The 17082-nt window shown below is 28.2% G+C and overlaps 3 protein-coding genes and 1 pseudogene across 5 annotated transcripts; 3 read left to right on the top strand and 1 right to left on the bottom strand.

Moving 5' to 3' along the window:
- Window positions 1–781: 781 nt before the first annotated feature.
- Window positions 782–2773, top strand: LOC126855640 (alpha-tocopherol transfer protein-like; annotated as a pseudogene).
- A 263-nt stretch (window positions 2774–3036) lies between these two features.
- Window positions 3037–6673, top strand: LOC126855639 (alpha-tocopherol transfer protein-like). 3 transcript variants are annotated; one of them, XM_050603445.1, is made up of 4 exons: window positions 3037–3179; window positions 5062–5378; window positions 5543–5906; window positions 6308–6673. In XM_050603445.1, the coding sequence occupies exons 2-4, from the start codon at window positions 5095–5097 to the stop codon at window positions 6563–6565; spliced, it is 906 nt and encodes a 301-aa protein (XP_050459402.1). In that variant the 5' UTR covers window positions 3037–3179; window positions 5062–5094; the 3' UTR covers window positions 6566–6673. The 3 variants fall into 3 exon arrangements, with proteins under 3 accessions (XP_050459402.1, XP_050459403.1, XP_050459401.1); XM_050603446.1 differs by lacking the exon at window positions 3037–3179 and adding an exon at window positions 4349–4367; XM_050603444.1 differs by lacking the exon at window positions 3037–3179 and adding an exon at window positions 4456–4981.
- A 1186-nt stretch (window positions 6674–7859) lies between these two features.
- LOC126855492 (uncharacterized) lies at window positions 7860–13335 on the top strand. Its single transcript, XM_050603183.1, has 6 exons — window positions 7860–7997; window positions 8663–8834; window positions 9368–9582; window positions 10021–11320; window positions 11642–11771; window positions 12871–13335. The coding sequence occupies exons 1-4, from the start codon at window positions 7983–7985 to the stop codon at window positions 10177–10179; spliced, it is 561 nt and encodes a 186-aa protein (XP_050459140.1). The 5' UTR covers window positions 7860–7982; the 3' UTR covers window positions 10180–11320; window positions 11642–11771; window positions 12871–13335.
- LOC126855491 (synaptosomal-associated protein 29) lies at window positions 13218–16081 on the bottom strand. The gene is made up of 3 exons (XM_050603182.1): window positions 15845–16081; window positions 15055–15701; window positions 13218–14866 (listed from the first exon to the last, which is right to left on the bottom strand). The coding sequence occupies exons 2-3, from the start codon at window positions 15316–15318 to the stop codon at window positions 14336–14338; spliced, it is 795 nt and encodes a 264-aa protein (XP_050459139.1). The 5' UTR covers window positions 15319–15701; window positions 15845–16081; the 3' UTR covers window positions 13218–14335.
- Window positions 16082–17082: the final 1001 nt, after the last annotated feature.

The following is a 17082-nucleotide window of genomic DNA, read 5'->3' as shown; positions in this document are numbered from 1 at the left end:
AATTTAATAATATATATATATATATATATATATATATATATATAATACATTATTTTTCATTACATATGCACAATTTGGTACATATGAAACTATATTGTTGGCAATAATAATATGTTACAGTTACATAATTAAGTTTCTCGATGAATTATTAAGGTTTATTGCGTTTTATATACGTTATTAATTCTTAATTAAACGTTTCTCTCCGGTTGTTTGTGTTATAAAGACGCACTATGAGAACCTTGACGTGTATGTTGCGATCATATAATGCCCATAGATTATAGATGCTACATGTTTCGCAATGCATAATTTCATACATACTACTCTAATTACGATTGGTTTATAATATAAATTAGGCTCGTACACCCGTAGTAAAAAGCGTTCTAACAACTTACCAGGCCTTTGTATTGTTCGTAACATCTTTGTTAGTTAAAAGAAAAAATCGTGTTAGAGACACAAACGAAAAGGAGGTGTAAGATAATATCACATTTTTTTACTTTGATTAATATAATACCATTGAGTAATTCATTCAATTCGTGTACATATTAACCCATGTATACCATGTGTATATAATAATGAATATTATATTTATATATCAATAATTTAAAAGATAAAAGATTTAAGAGTACAAAAAATCTACATTTCTAAAATATTTTATAACATTTGTAAAATTTTTATTATTTATATACATATATATATATATATATATATATATATATATATATATATATATATGCTGTACAAACATAATAATGTGTAATATTTAAAAGTCAAATAAAATAACTCTCAACATCATTGCTTACTTTAGAAATTGAAGAAAATAAGAATTGCAGCTAAGTTTCAACAATGTCAATGATAAAATCCATTACATTGGAAGAAGAAATGAAGAAGAATCCTCAATTGAAACTATCAGATATACAATCACTGAGAGAATGGTGCGAAAAGCAACCGCATTTACCGAAAATTGAAGATAGTTTCCTTGCAATGTTTCTTCACAGCAACTATTATCGAATGCAACCGACAAAGAACACAATTGAAAATTATTACACGACTAGAACGCATGTACCAGAATTTTTTTCCAATCGGGATCCGCTTGGGAGAAAAGAATTGCGGCAAGCCTTTAAAATCGCGTGAGCATATCATTTTTAATATTAGAAGCATAAAACTTGTTCCATGTATATGTGTATATAGCAACAATTTGAACATATTAAACATATGTGTGTATAGCAGCAATTTAAACAAATATTAAACAAATATGTGATACGCGATATTTTTTTGAAAATCTGTACATGCGTATAAAAAAAATACACAATTATATAAATTGTGTGTGTGTGTGTGTGTGTGTGTGTGTGTGTGTGTGTGTGTGTGTGTGTGTGTGTGTGTAAATTAAGAAAAGATTAAGATTATAGTCTTTTTTAAGACATATATGATCAATAAATATACTAATATATCTGATATATATTAATATATATTATATTAATAAATTAAAATAATATATGATTTTTTTTATTTAAAAAAGGCTAATCTTCCTCTAAAAGGAATAACAAAGGACGGTTACAGGATCATGTACAGTGCGTTTCTAGATATCGATCCTTCTCATTTCGTTTACAATGACAATGTTAAATATTTTCTGATGGTGTGCGATGTATGGTTTCTGACGGAAGGTATAAATAATGGTTACATTTATTTCGCCGATGCTAGCGGACTGTCCTTTGGTCATATCGCACGAATCAGCCCATTGGGACTTAAGAAATATTTATATTACATACAAGAAGCAGCGCCGATACGTCTGATGGGAATCCATTTCATAAGTGCGCCACCCGCTATGGAATTGCTAATGAATATGATGAAACCATTTATGAAGAAGGAGATGATAGATATGGTAAATCAAATCGCTAAAATCAAAATCTATATTATAATCAGCTTTAGTTGTTTGTTGAGAAATAATTACGTAATAGCGTAACTGCATTTTCGATAAATTAATAGTTTGTTCGCAAGTAGCACTGATATAATTTATCGCAAACAATTTCTTTGAAAATTATATCTATTTTTCTAAAAAATTGAGCATACACAGACCTAACATTATATTAAATATAGATTTTTTATATTGCAGATAAAGAGATAAAGTAAATAAGTAAATAAAGAAATATATATACATATATAGGTGTGTGCGTAACTTTGTACGAGTATTATCGTCCCATTTCAATTGTCAACAATAAATATAGAAATTTTCGCATGTCCGTAATTTATTAGGGAGCGGGGAGCTAACACGACAAAATTTAAACTCAATAATAAATAATAAATTACTAATTTCAATCCTTTTACTTTACACTCGCGGAAAAGCTTTTTCTCAATTGACATATCTCTTTTAGATACATTTTCATTCATCGTTAAAGAACGCTTCCGAATATGTTCCGATAGATTCGTTGCCAAACGAGGTAGGTGGGAAAGCTGGTTCCATGTACAAACTGGCTGAAATTGAAGTGAAAAAGCTTGAGGATCATCGCGAATGGTTTTTAATGGACGAAGCGACCGGTCGTGTAAATGAAGCATTAAGGATCGATAAGAGTAAGTCGGCAAGTGATCTATTCGGCATAGAAGGTAGCTTCAAAAGACTCGATATAGACTGATAAAAATATTATGTCTCTTATAAATTTTTGTTGCGCTCTTATATAATATTTGCGGAAAATATTATAATATGACTCTATTTATGCAAAATATTTTATATTTTGCAATATAATTTTGTACGTCACATGCACTTTATGTGCAAAATAAAAAAAAACCTGTTATGCAAATTTGTTGTTTTCTTTGTATGATTCATGAATAATTTTTATACCGATTGTAGAGTGCCCTACAAAATCAACATATTACTTTAATAGAATATTAGTATTAATTTTTATTACAAAGATGTACATAACGTTATCAAGGATTGAAAAGAAAACCTGTCAGTGAAAAAAACTGATGATTTTTTTATACTTTTTCTAAAGAAATAAAATTGCACAAGAAACAATCTACAAAAAGACATATAAATAGAAGTTTTGCGACGCTCTGTATATCAATGCAGTTTAAATTACATGAGTCGTCACGCAAACGAGCGGATAGAAGACGAGGACTAAAGAGAAAAGGATATATACGATCATACGATTACCAGCAGTTCTGCTATCCGTAATGTACAGATCAAGGTAAACAAGATAAAATAGGTTTTTTTATATTATGCTACATAAGAAATCAAACAAACATCGAACAGTTTATCCTCTTACGCTGTTTTTTATGCATATCGTTACAATAAAAACACCTATATATTCTTGTTATTAAAATAATGAAATAATTATGGACAAGCTACGATAAATCGTATAGTTTTAAAGTTGAATATCTCAGATATATGTTAAAACAAACGGAAAAGAGAAAAATCGGTAAAAAATTACGAATCTGAATTTATCGCGTGACATATAACCCTGAAGTGAAAGTGAAATAATAAACAAGTGTACATATATATACTTGTTTTCTCAAAAAACAAAAAGTTACACATAAGAATCACTATTAATTTAATGATTTGTTAGTTTATTTTTAACAAGATTAATTATTAAAAATTTTAATTTTCAAATAACCGTTGTATACTAAAGTATAAGTGTATATCTAACTAAAACGAGACTCGATACTAAAAGATTCTAATAGAATGAGAAAAAATCTATAGGATATACGTATATTATTTAGCAATGTCTTTGATAAAGTACTTCATCCTGGAAAAAGAAATGAAGAAAAATCCCGAGTTGAGAAAAAAGCAATCTCATTTGCTAAAAATTCAAGATGTCCAGCTAGTTATATTTCTGCACAATAATCGTAAAATTTATATACGGAAAAAAATACTTGCAATTTAACAAATAAAAAATTGTAATAAATAAAAAATATTATCACGCCTTTTTCAGTAAAATTTGGTCATAATATTCTATGAAATTCAACGATACCTGATAGCGATAGATGCAATAATATATATTTATGTTGTTAATAATATAAATTATACTTTCACCTCTATCGCTGTTGTTTGCTAAAGACGTGATCGTCTTCATCAAATCATATCGACTAATCGCTAAATATGTCGTGAAAGTGAATTGACAATACGAAATAAGTTTTTTTACATTTAATACTTGTTTATCAACGTATGATAATGCAATCTTTAGAATGCCAATGACAAACACTATTATCACATATGCTATTTGTGCATTTCTTAATGTCATACATTCTAATAGATTTGTTGCGTTTCATCTTTGTGAGAAACACACTTCTAAAAATATATACAGAGTCATGCACACGTAATGAAAAATGTTAGATAATTAGTGCATGTAAAATTTTGCGGGTGTATATGTGTGCAAGTAAGTGTCCATATAATGAATTATTAACATTATTACGACAGTAGCGTTTAAATTATTGCGATTAGAGCATTTAAGTATCGCGCACACGGTTTTTAGATTGCATGTTTCCCGTTTTTGCTGAGTGGTATAACTACTTCGACATTACTTCATACTTTGATATCTAAATGAATTTTCAACGTATATTCCCATATTATTAATTGCCAAAATGGCATATTACATATATTGAAACATACTCATATATCTGCTGTCACGCTATACACTCCGTTTCGGATCCGGTGTGACTTAAAAGGTCTATATCCCAATGCAGGTTTCAATCAGAACTCTTCGAGTTACCGAACAGCATTCCTTCGCCTGTTTAGTACACACGCGCACACATATATTCGGAGTGAACCTAATTTATTTGGTCGTGCAATATTCGCTAGTAAATTTTGAATAAATTGAGTGAACTACGCCTATATAATGTACAGTTTATGTTTATATAATTTAATATAGTGTGTATTTATGTTGGTGTGTCTATAAAATATATACAGTCAATATAATAAATACAATAAATTTTGTCGTGCAATTTTCCATTATACGAAATTTTGGAAAAAGAAGAAGCGTGATTTTACCAGGTATATTAACAACCTCCCCTGCTCTTACCGATCCAAAAAACTAGTTTTGCCAAAAATTTTACTAAAAATGTTAATTTTAGCTCTCTATAAGAAAAAAATCGACAGTGTGAACCATGACTTCAATAGATTTAGTACCGTTTGAAGAAGAGCTAAAGAGAAATCCTGAATTGAAAGAAGCGGATATACAAATGTTGAGAGAATGGTGTGAAAAACAACCTCATTTGCCAAAGATATCAAACAGCGAATTAGCATTGTTTTTACACAGCAATTATTATCGACTTGAGCCGACAAAGACCACTATCGATACCTTCTTCACAGTTAGAACTCATGTACCCGAATTCTTTTGCAATCGGGATTTAATAAACAATAAAGAACTCAAAAAAGCCAAGCAAATTGTGTAAGTATGTGTATATATTTACGATTTTCTCTCTTTATATGTATCTTATATTTATATTAAAATCTCATCTTATATTTATATTAAATGTACACAAATATAATAAATGTTTTTCGTATAAAGAAAAAATTTCATGTATAAAGTAAAGACGGCCCAATTATCAACAGAACACAACAGATTTTGGAAGGAACTACTAAAGACGGCTACAAAATCATCTATGGAAGATTGCTGGATAGCGAGCCATCGCACTTTGTTTATAACGACACTATGAAATTGCTAAATATGGTAATAGATTTGTGGCTCTATACACAAGGTACCTGTAATGGCCACGTAATATTGTTCGACATGAAAAATGTTTCTTTCGGCCATGTTGGCCGTTTGAGTCCCATGGGACTCAAGAAATTTCTTTACTATCTACAAGAGGGTTTGCCCGTCAGGCTAAAAGGTTTCCACTTTATGAATGCTTCTCCGGTAATCGATGTTATTCTAAATATGATGAGACCTTTTATGAAGAAACAGCTGATGGATATGGTAAGATTGAAATAAAATTATATATATATATATATATATATATATATATATATATATATATATATATATACACACACACACAGCGTTCATCGAGAGATCCGAAATCACATATTTAAGAAAGCAAGAAATAGAAATTAATTTTTTATATATTCGATATCATAACTCACATAAATCCTTTTAGAAAAAATATGTGTTTTTAAAAATATAATATTTTACATGATTAAAAAAACATATCGCCGCACAAATTGCATTCTATTTGAATCATCTTTTATTTTAGATAAATAAAAGAGAAATACTTTATTTCCGCAATATGTGTGTGTATCTTTTTCTTAGTTATTAAAAACTAAGATAAGTATAGCAGAAATATTAAAAGCATCTCACTAACTATATATGAATTTTAGTTCCATATGCATACTACAAATGACACTCTGGAAAAATTCGTACCACTCGAAGTTCTTCCGAATGAAGCAGGCGGTCAGGCTGGCCCGATACAAGAATTACACGAGAAACAAATAAAAAAATTGGAAGATCACGTTGCTTGGTTTCAAGAGGAAGAAACTAATCATCGCGTCAATGAAGCGCTGCGACCCGGCAAAGCAAAGACAGCGACGGATTTATTTGGTGTCGAAGGAAGTTTTAAGAAACTCGAGATTGATTAATCAAGCAATAATCTTTGAATGTTTTACAGCGAATGTTTTAAATCTGTTATTTTCAAGATATAATAATCACCTCCAATATTCAGAAATAAAAACAATAGTCTAACAATAGTCTAAGATTTATCAGCACTAAATATTTAACAAATTTCAATAGCATTGAATGCAATATGACGACAACACGCGCTACTAGCCAAATAAAAAATTATATTTTAATATATAAACACATTACAATTGCATTAAAAATTAAATTATATTAGACAATAATTCTAAAAAAATTGTAACTATATCATATTAATATTACTTTAATCAGATTTCTTACTTGTTCTTTATGTCCTTTATGTATTTTTTGTGCCTATTCTTAATGTGTACAATATGATGATCAAACTTGATTATCTTGATCATAAAAATAAATTATGTCGATAGAATTTTTCTATTGATTGCTACTTCCAAGCAAGATAAGTAAGATTGATCATTCTTTTCTACAATTATATCAAAAAACTGTTTACGTCAGAAAGAATCTTAAAGTATTTTCTTATATATATTGAAAATACTTGTCCTTGTATTTAATTCAATATATTTAATTCAATATGTCTTGTTGCAATAAAATAAACATATATAAATATGTAATTATACCTTTACATAACTAACTCTGTATGATTAATGATAAATTGATCTCGTTTAAAATCATCGTGCATCTCCTTACAAACATTTTAATAAAACGCGAGAAGTCTCAATTTTTATATTGTTATTCTTATATCATGACGAACGAATAAATAGTATACGAAATGCACAAAACATTACTATATTAATTATATTGTTTAAATGTAATCGAAATAACTGATGCATTCAATTTGATCTAAACAAGATAATATAAAAAAGTTAATAAAAATTGAGCAATAATTTTTATATCTATCTATACAAAATGTTGAAGATTTGCATCCTTTTCTTCTTTATTCAATTTTAGTTCAACAAAAAAAAAAAGAAAGAAGAGTAAATTAATAACGAAATCAGTATAATACCGGAAAATAGAGAATTATTTCTATAAAAATAAATTGGAGTTGCTAATATTCTGGCTAATATATATTATATACAAAAATATTTGCTTAAGCGACAGAGATAAAAATTATCTTTATTTGTCTGTATAATAAGTTTAAAAGTTAATAAGTATAAAAGTTTCAATGTTTTTATTTATTTATTTATTTATTTATTTATTTATAAATTTCATTTCGTTTACATTTTGCGTATCAAATTTGAATGTATAAAAATTATATCGTGGTGTGGAGAAACCTTTACGCGATACCTCCTTTTCGACAGAGTTTCTTATAATACTTTCACTATCAAACTATCCTCGCAGTAAACGGCAACACGCATATGTGAACATATCGATCCAGATAAACAATTTAGACAACTTCATCCCGTAATGAAATACATAATCGTAAGTAGACACAAAAAATTTACGGTTTATTAATAATATAAATATTTCAAACAAATCTCTGGGACTCCCATTTAATGCGCACATATTTTTCTTGCGATTTCTTTTACACATGTAAAAAAACTTTTTTTGTATATTTCATTGTAAGGTAATAATATTAATATAGCAATAATACAATATTTCTGAATAAAAGAAAAGTTATTTAAAATAAAGTAATAAAATATAAAAAAAAATATTACCCGGATAAATATCTCATGTAAAAAGATTCTTCAAAACCGCGATTTTCATGATGAAATAACCGGTTGATTTCGCAATTCACTCATTTGGAATTTTAATGATGCATGTACGCTACATTGTTGCGTTTCTTACAATGTAATGAATAATAATAGATATATCATTTGTTTCTCACTATAGTTAATTATCAAAATTTTCGTCGCTCTGTCGCTTAATCAAAAAAAGTAGTTATATGTATATTTAAAACTTAAAATTGACCAAGAAAACTTTAAGAATAGACTTTTTAAAAATTATTTTTATCAAAATTAATAGAAATTTAGAAAAATATTAATATTATACATATATATATATATATATATATATATATATATATATATATATGTATAATATATTGTAAAACATTATTATACTATATTATATATTAAATTTTATAGATAGCCGCCTTGGTTAACATATGTTTGGCAGATGTATTACATACTCTATCAAAATACCAGACAACGACACCATTACCAAAGCCATACAAATTCCAATATGAAGCAGGACGATACCCGGGACACATTGATCGCGTTCATCAAGAAGTCAGAAATGGAGATGGAATTATTCACGGTAACCATAGTTCCATAAATGTATACCGTTCGTTTATTAAAGTGCGTGTTAAATGCCAGAGACGAGATATAGATCTCTACATTTTTATTTCTAAGTACTTAAATCTGTCTCTATCATTTCTCATTATTTTGCTAATACTATATACTATCCCTATACTAATCTATACACGTTATATTATATTACGATTCTCCATCGATCACGAACCTATTCGTATTTAACATAAAAAACGCAGCTCATCAGTTATGCAAATTAAAATTTGTATTAAAAGAAAAAAGGTGTAAATCCATCATAGCGTTTTATGTTTCTCTCAGTTTTCTTTTTCTCTTTCTGTGATTTCTTTTTCTTTATTTTCTTTTCTTAAAAAATAAACTGTAACATGCAAGAAATTAATTCTAACGTAAATAAATGATTGATTCAACGCGCAATGATTGAATAATGGACGGAAGAAATCTTTAATGATCTAATAATTAAAAAAAATGTTGTAGTGGTAATTTGCGCAGTCACGACATTTAATAAATACACGTATTTTTCAGGAATATATTCATATGTCGATCCAAAATACAAAGTACGAACAGTCGAATACAAGGCTGACGAAAACGGATTTCATCCGACTTTGATCAACTTTGATGACACTTTTGCTCAACCTGCCGATTCGGAAGCTGTAAAATTAGCCAAGGAGAAACATATGCGTCTTTACCAAAAGATCGCGGAAGCAAACGCTCATAATGTTTCAATAAATTTGCCACGGGTAATTATATATACATCCATCAATATATAATCCGACAAAAACGAAAAAAATTGAGAATTTAATTTTCAAATCATAAACAAACTTTACAATTACAATCTCATAAAAAAAAAGAACTCTATATAGTCCGTTTTTAGTTTTGTCTTTTTGATTTTCCTCTTTTATTTATTTAATGCATCGACGATTGTTTCATTTAAAATTATAACAACAATTACAGACTCTTTTCGTATTGTAATCAATATAAGTTTTCTAAAAGATGAGAAAAATGAGAAGAAGCAATTTAATTATTTTTTGTGACTGAAAAATATGTCCGCATTTTTCAAGAATTTAAATACTTGGATGAAGAATAGTTTAAGTAAATTGCTCGCGCAGTTTTGCATTTTTTTTTGTGTACTATTTGTTTTTCTTTCTTTTTCGTTGATTGACTTAATTGCTCGGCAGGATTCAGCCAGCGTGGCAAGAGCGAAGGACAAGCACAATGAATTATATCACAGGATCGCGGAACAACACGCGGCAATCGCCGCGCAAAGGGAAATTGAACGATTGGCTTACGAGGCAACTTCCGTTGCCAATGACGTAGATGATCATCGGACATATTAAAAGCGAGTTGTACACGTGTTGATATCATGACTAACATGCGTGGCGTACACTTTAATAAGAAGAAATGCATGTATCGCGCGTCATTTCGGAAATATGTATTAATGCTCATAAATATATTCATTATTAGTTTTTTTAAGCTGATTCAAACAATGGAGAAGTGTTTTCGCTCGACTTATGAATAAATATTTTTAATCTTTGCTAACTCGTAGCAAAATAATGTGTACTTGTTATTGGTTTTAAGATTCTACATATCACAATCCTAATGAATTTGGATGATAATACTTTAGAGGCATAGAAAGAGAAACAATATGAAACAAATATACTATCGTGAAATGATTTTCGTACTTATAGACTAAATTTATAAAAGTATAACAAATAATTAATACAAAAGAAATAAGGCTATCAAATTAAGTTATTAAAATTGCTATTAGTTAATAAAATAAAAATCTTGATAATAACTGTAGAATAAAAAAGAGTTGAGATTTTATATAAATTCCTGTTTTTTATTCTCTGAAACAGAAATTTGCAGCAAAAGTAAAAAAAAAAAAAAAACAAATAGATATATTATTTTCTTATCAATTATTCTTTTAAGTTTCGTCTACTTTTATATATGATTTGATATTATTACATAAGTGTTTCTTCACATAAATTAATACATGAGTTAATAAATGGAAATCAACAGTTATTGACATAAACCATTTTTTAATTATAACATATTGCGTATATTATTATAACATTATAATTATTGCATTATTATTGCAATTATTACAAGTATTGCCTGTTGTCTCCTAATTTCCAATAAACAAAAATAAATAATGCGCTACACGCACTAATAATTGTTACATTTCTTGTATTTTTTCTTTCGGCATACAATTTATTCATATGTAGCAGTCTATTTATATAATTACGAGCGGGCAGTAATGCGGACAAAGTGTTAAAACTCGTTGTTGTTAAGTGCCGGAAGTGCTATCGCGCAAACAAAAAATTTTCGATGGAAGATATACAACACACACAATCATATTGTAATGATATAAAAAAGACTATGCGACATCGTGCGCGATATTAGTTCGAGCGAGTATCCTGACGAAAGATGAAGTGCTTGTTTAGTAAACTACTCTGCTTTTTTTTGCTGTGCATCGTGGTAAGAGAGAATTGTAACGCAAATACTTAGTACGCGTTTGCATTAAATATTACGCGTTTCAATCTCATTCTAATAATAAGATATATATGAATACATCAAGGAGTTTATGCCCCATTTTAAATATATCAAATATATATAATACATATATAATATTTTAATATTTAACATATAAAATTAATACTTTACATGCACGCATACACATATATACATATAATATATACAATTTAATATAAATTTATATATATATATATATATATATATATATATATACACATATATATATAAAATTTATTTTTATATTACTTTTACCTTTCCGTCTAGGCGACGATGTGCATGAACGTCAGAACTTCTGCAATTATAGGAGAACATGTAGCTTGTCGTGGAAGAGGTCGTTCAACGCCAACACCCTCTGAATCTTCTACTGCAGCAGCATAAACCTACATAAATGGAGGTAAAACATAATTAATTAAGCTCTCTAATAATAATATTTGTTACAATCTAAACAGATTAATTTACATGCGTGCGCTCCCTCTCACTCCTCCTTTTTTCCTTTGTCCAGGTCTCTCATCTCTCTCTCTCTCTTTTTTTTTTCTAACTGCTTGTACGTCGAGCAGTGCCGTAAAAAATTTTTAAAAAATAATTTTATGCGCTAAATAAAACCAAATTTACTCTGTGCTTGGTTTTGTGCTCAAACATTCAACGTCACTCGTACAAATTTTTCTAAACTTATTAAGAGACTTAAGTATTATTAAATATTCCCATTTTACAATTTTTGAATTTTTGAAAACTAAATAAAAAAAAATGAAATATTACTTGAAAAATATACTTGTGCAGTAATAGAAAACTAAATAAAAAAAAATATTTCATTTTTTTTATTTAGTTTTCTATTACTGCACAAGTATATTTTTATGTTTAAACGCTTATCAAAATCAAACTTGCGTGTAAAATTACTTGAATCGTCTCCGTGCCATATATTAACGTTTCTTTTCATACAGATGCTCGATTATAAACATATTCATGTTTATGCACTTGATGTTCATTTCAACATCAAAAGACATCATATGACTAAAAATAAAAATACCAATTTATCATTTTTGGTCTCGCATCATCTTCGGCGTCAATATGAAAAAGTACTTTTAATAGCGCGCAATTTCGATTATATCGATTCTCGATTTCTCTTTCTTACATTAGAATGGTACTTATGTACTTATGTACAGATACACACAAGTATATACATCTATAACCCTAGATATCTCTTATTTGTTAATTGGCATAATTAAATTTTAATAAAAAATAATTAAGAAAATTTTCTCAATAAATTTATAAATTGATTTATGTATAATGTCAAATATATTAATTTTTTTATACATTATGCACGATATTTACTTGTGCGTACGTGTATGTGCACATATATAACATGTATAGATATCATGCACATAACAAATATATAAAAAAAAATTTATTAAATATTTTACGCACAATATATCAATTTATATATGTAATTTTTAAGTTGCAAATAATATAATGAAACCCAATTAATCATGTTTTAGGTAGACAATAATGAAGAAAGTTTATGGCCATGGATTAAAATACTTAGAAGAAATCTAAAATAATTATTTTACTTACTGTGATTATGTTATTATTATCTCTATTGCCCACACAAAATACATCAAAAATTACAAAAAATGTTATATAATTTTATATACACGAGATGAGTAAAAAAGTCGTTCTATACACTTCTGAATATATAAATGTATAAAAATAGATGTGAAAAAGCGCTTTATCACAATCGCAAGTTTCACATTGCAATTTAAACTACAATTATGCAATAACATAAAAATTCGACATGACATGTGACTTGAAAATTACATTGGGCAAAAGAGAAAGATGAAAGGAGCAAGCATTCTTAAGTTTTATTTTTAATATTAACAAGTATTAAACATTTTGACTTGATAAATAACAAAGAAAAACAAAATTGTATGGACTTTTAATAAATAAATTTGGCAATCACATAACATAGTGTAACTTTACTCATAAGTGTATACATGTATTTTTCTTGCATGTATATTAACGACATATTACTTTCTCCCATACACAATTGTGCACAATATTAATCTATATAAAAACAAGAAAAAAAGTCAACATGGAAAAACTGGCAAATTATAACTATATACATATTATACTATTCATAATTATCATCTATCAGGTCCATCCTATCCATATTATTATGCTTTGATTCATATCTATCTTTCATATGTATAGTATATATGTAATATACTTCTAAAGCATAAGATTTGAATAGACACTGTATGAAAAGTACTTGTAGAGATTCATGTTAGTTACATGCTGAGCATTTTGGACATTTTTACAAAAAGGAATGAATTATATGTAAACATTATGTAATTTATGCACAATAATATTGATACTTCATTAAAAATTAAAAATAATCAAAATAACACTGATAATTCATAATTTTTTTCATTGTTATATAAAAATATGAGTGTGCATATATATATATATAATATAAAATATATAAAAATCATATATTTTTATATCAATAAGAAACAAAAAAAAATTTGTAATGTAATTATTATACATGGACATTAATCATAGAAAATTTTTGTCTCAACAAGCTACAAAAGTCTTGAGAAACAAAAGTTTTTCATGCATCTTATTCATTTGTATTTGTATATACATTATATAAAGATATTACATGTACTTTTATAATATCAACATCATTCACAAAATGGATTCCTTTCCTATAAAGAACGATATGACAATAGATCATTCTACGCTATTGTATCGTTATAATTATATTGTAAAGATTGCGCAATCATCTTATGAAAAATTCTATAAAATGTCACATAATATTATTGAACGACCTTGATTCAACGGTATAAATCAATATCTCAAAGATCCATTTCACTATCTTATGTCCATATTTTGTATAAAAGTGTGAATTTTGAATCGTTTTTAATGATAAGCAAAAAGTTCGATGTATGACAGTTTTCTAATTTATTTTTTCAATAAATGTAACATGTCTTTATTTTGCTGTTGCAGCAGTATATCTGCTTTTTCAGTTTTATCGGTAATATTATCAATCAGATCGTTTTGCGAATCTATTTCTTCAGATAAACCAATCGCTAGATGTTTCAGTCTTGCCAATGATCCACTCATGTCATTTAGATTTTGCTCTAAAGCTTTGGTTACTCTGTCACTGGCAGGCCTAACATCTTCAAAAGTTTTGTCACGCGCATTGTAACTTTCTTTTACTTTCATCGATGAATACGGATTGTTAATGTTACTTTGTACTTGTTCTAATGTGTTGGATAATACAGGAGATGTTACAGATCCAGAACTGGAAGACTCTGATAATTTTGTCGATGGTATTGGCGTATCCAGAGATTTACCACTGAGGTAGTTTTTCAGACTACCAAAGACACTCTTTATGCCCTGTATATGTTTCTGACTAAATCTTAATGTGCTATTAATATCATCTAGTCTCTTTTCTGTTCTCTGCAATTGTTCTCTTTGCCTGATTAATTCCTGAAAACAGAATAAAATTTGAATATTATAATATATCATTAGTATCACTGGCTACATTATCATACAAATGTTTACATTAGAAAATATATTAAACAGCTTACTTAGGCGTAATTATAAATTGTGTATTAGCAACAGCAGTTACCATGTTATCTATAATGATGTGATAACACAAGTTGATATATTATTACCTCAGCTGTAGCTACACCAATTTGCTCAGAGTCTCTCAGAAGCGAGACGGATCTTTCCGAAGACTGTATCGTGCGTTCTTCTATTTCTTTTTTACGTTGCAACAATTGTTGGCGTTTCTGCGTTATGTCATTGTCAAAATTTGTATAACGCCCAGTAGGCAGAGTCCTGACTGGCGCATTTTTCAGAAATGTTTCATCGTCTATGTCATCTTCCAATGAAAAGAATGGATTCTTCGGATCACTCAGATAATTATGGCCCGCCATTTATTCGATTCGACTTTCCACCTTCCGCCACACACGAGATACCGTTGGCGACTCGTTAGTCGAATTTATCTTCGACTTTGATGCTCGTTTATCTCTCTTCGCTTGACACTTGCTGATGGCTACTCTGACTACTGACTACTGCATAACAATGTATGTATGTGTACATACATATATACATTATTATACATCTGTATTATCAAAATGCCCACGAACCAAGTTTTAAATGCAAAAAGATTCACGCATGCGTTCGTAACTGTTCGCGTTTTAATGTGCAACATCCATATGTTAGTCGCACGTGTTAATTAATTTTTCAGAATTATTTTGGGAATTATACGCGTTACATACAGATCGTCATGAACGTCATGGGGAAAGCTGGTGTAGAGCTTGAAACAGAGAGATAACGGTCTACTTTCAGCTATTTCTTTTCGTATATATAAAATTCAATGCACAAAAAAAAAACAGAACTAATCAGCTTTATTATATTAGAATGTGACTGATAACTGTCATTGTAAAAAGAAAAACTTACAAAACATTAGAAATATTTTTATCCATATATTAAGATGCCTTTAGAAACCCTATTATAAGGACTCTAGATATCTTTTCACGCTAACGCTCGACTCTTTTTCAGTATCAAATAACATCACATGACTAAAAATTAAGATATCAATTCGTTATTTTTAATCACGTGATATCTTTTGACACTGAAAATAGGCATCGAACGTCAGCATCAAAAGGCGCCTTTATAGTTTTATACAGCCAATCGGTACAAGTTTGTCGAATATACCGGTTTGGAAGTTGTGAAACTCCCGATTGATCATCAAGCTTTTTCAATTAAGGCCATTGCACGTTAAAAAATTTTAGTCGTAATCGTAAAGCCGTAAGTAAATCAACCAATCACAGTTCAAACATGCTTATTATGTTTAGAATGTTTAATTGCGATTGGTCAATTTTCTTACGGCCTTATAATTACGACTAAAATTTTTTAATGTGCAATGGCTTTTAATCGTATTTCGTCTATCTAGATATTCGTCTATCATGACTTAAGGCCATTGCACGTTAAAAAATTTTAGTCGTAATCATAATGCCGTAAGAAAATTGACCAATCACAATCAAACATTCTAAACATAATAAGAATGTTTAAACTGTGATTGGTTGATTTACTTACGGCTTTACGATTATGACTAAAATTTTTTAACGTGTAATGGCCTTTAGAATCTAAAGAACCATAGATTACAGACTTTTATAGAAGGTTGCGTCCAAAAGTGCGTCTTCTAATTTGAATTTAACCACTAGTCATGATGCGAAAACTACATCTAAAATCTACATACGATGAAAATGCCAGTTTTTAGGAATGTGACTTAAACTTTATTTTAAATAAGTTGATTAACTTGCGAGATATATGACATCAAATTTATTATATTATGTATAATAATTATATCGTTGCATGTGGAAATTTGAATTCTGCAAGTTAATATATATGATATTCGATAATAAATAAACTTGTTATTAGTAAATAAAGTGATACTCTTTGTCTTTTTCTCTCTTTTTAAAAGCTATTTATTTGTATTATTTGAAAAATAATATATACATATATACATATATATACATATATATTGCTTGAATTGAAAGTTAACTAATCGACATATCCCTTTTTTTATCTTACAATGCTGAAAATAAATATTTAATTTTTTATAATATATAAAATCTTTTTCTATCAGTTAATATAATGAAATGTTACGAATAAAATTTCATCACTAATAAATA

The sequence above is a fragment of the Cataglyphis hispanica genome, chromosome 16 (genome assembly GCF_021464435.1).
Source record: "Cataglyphis hispanica isolate Lineage 1 chromosome 16, ULB_Chis1_1.0, whole genome shotgun sequence".
Taxonomy (NCBI): domain Eukaryota; kingdom Metazoa; phylum Arthropoda; class Insecta; order Hymenoptera; family Formicidae; genus Cataglyphis; species Cataglyphis hispanica.
Note: the sequence above shows the minus strand (reverse complement) of the source record. Positions and strands in the feature narration are given on the sequence as shown.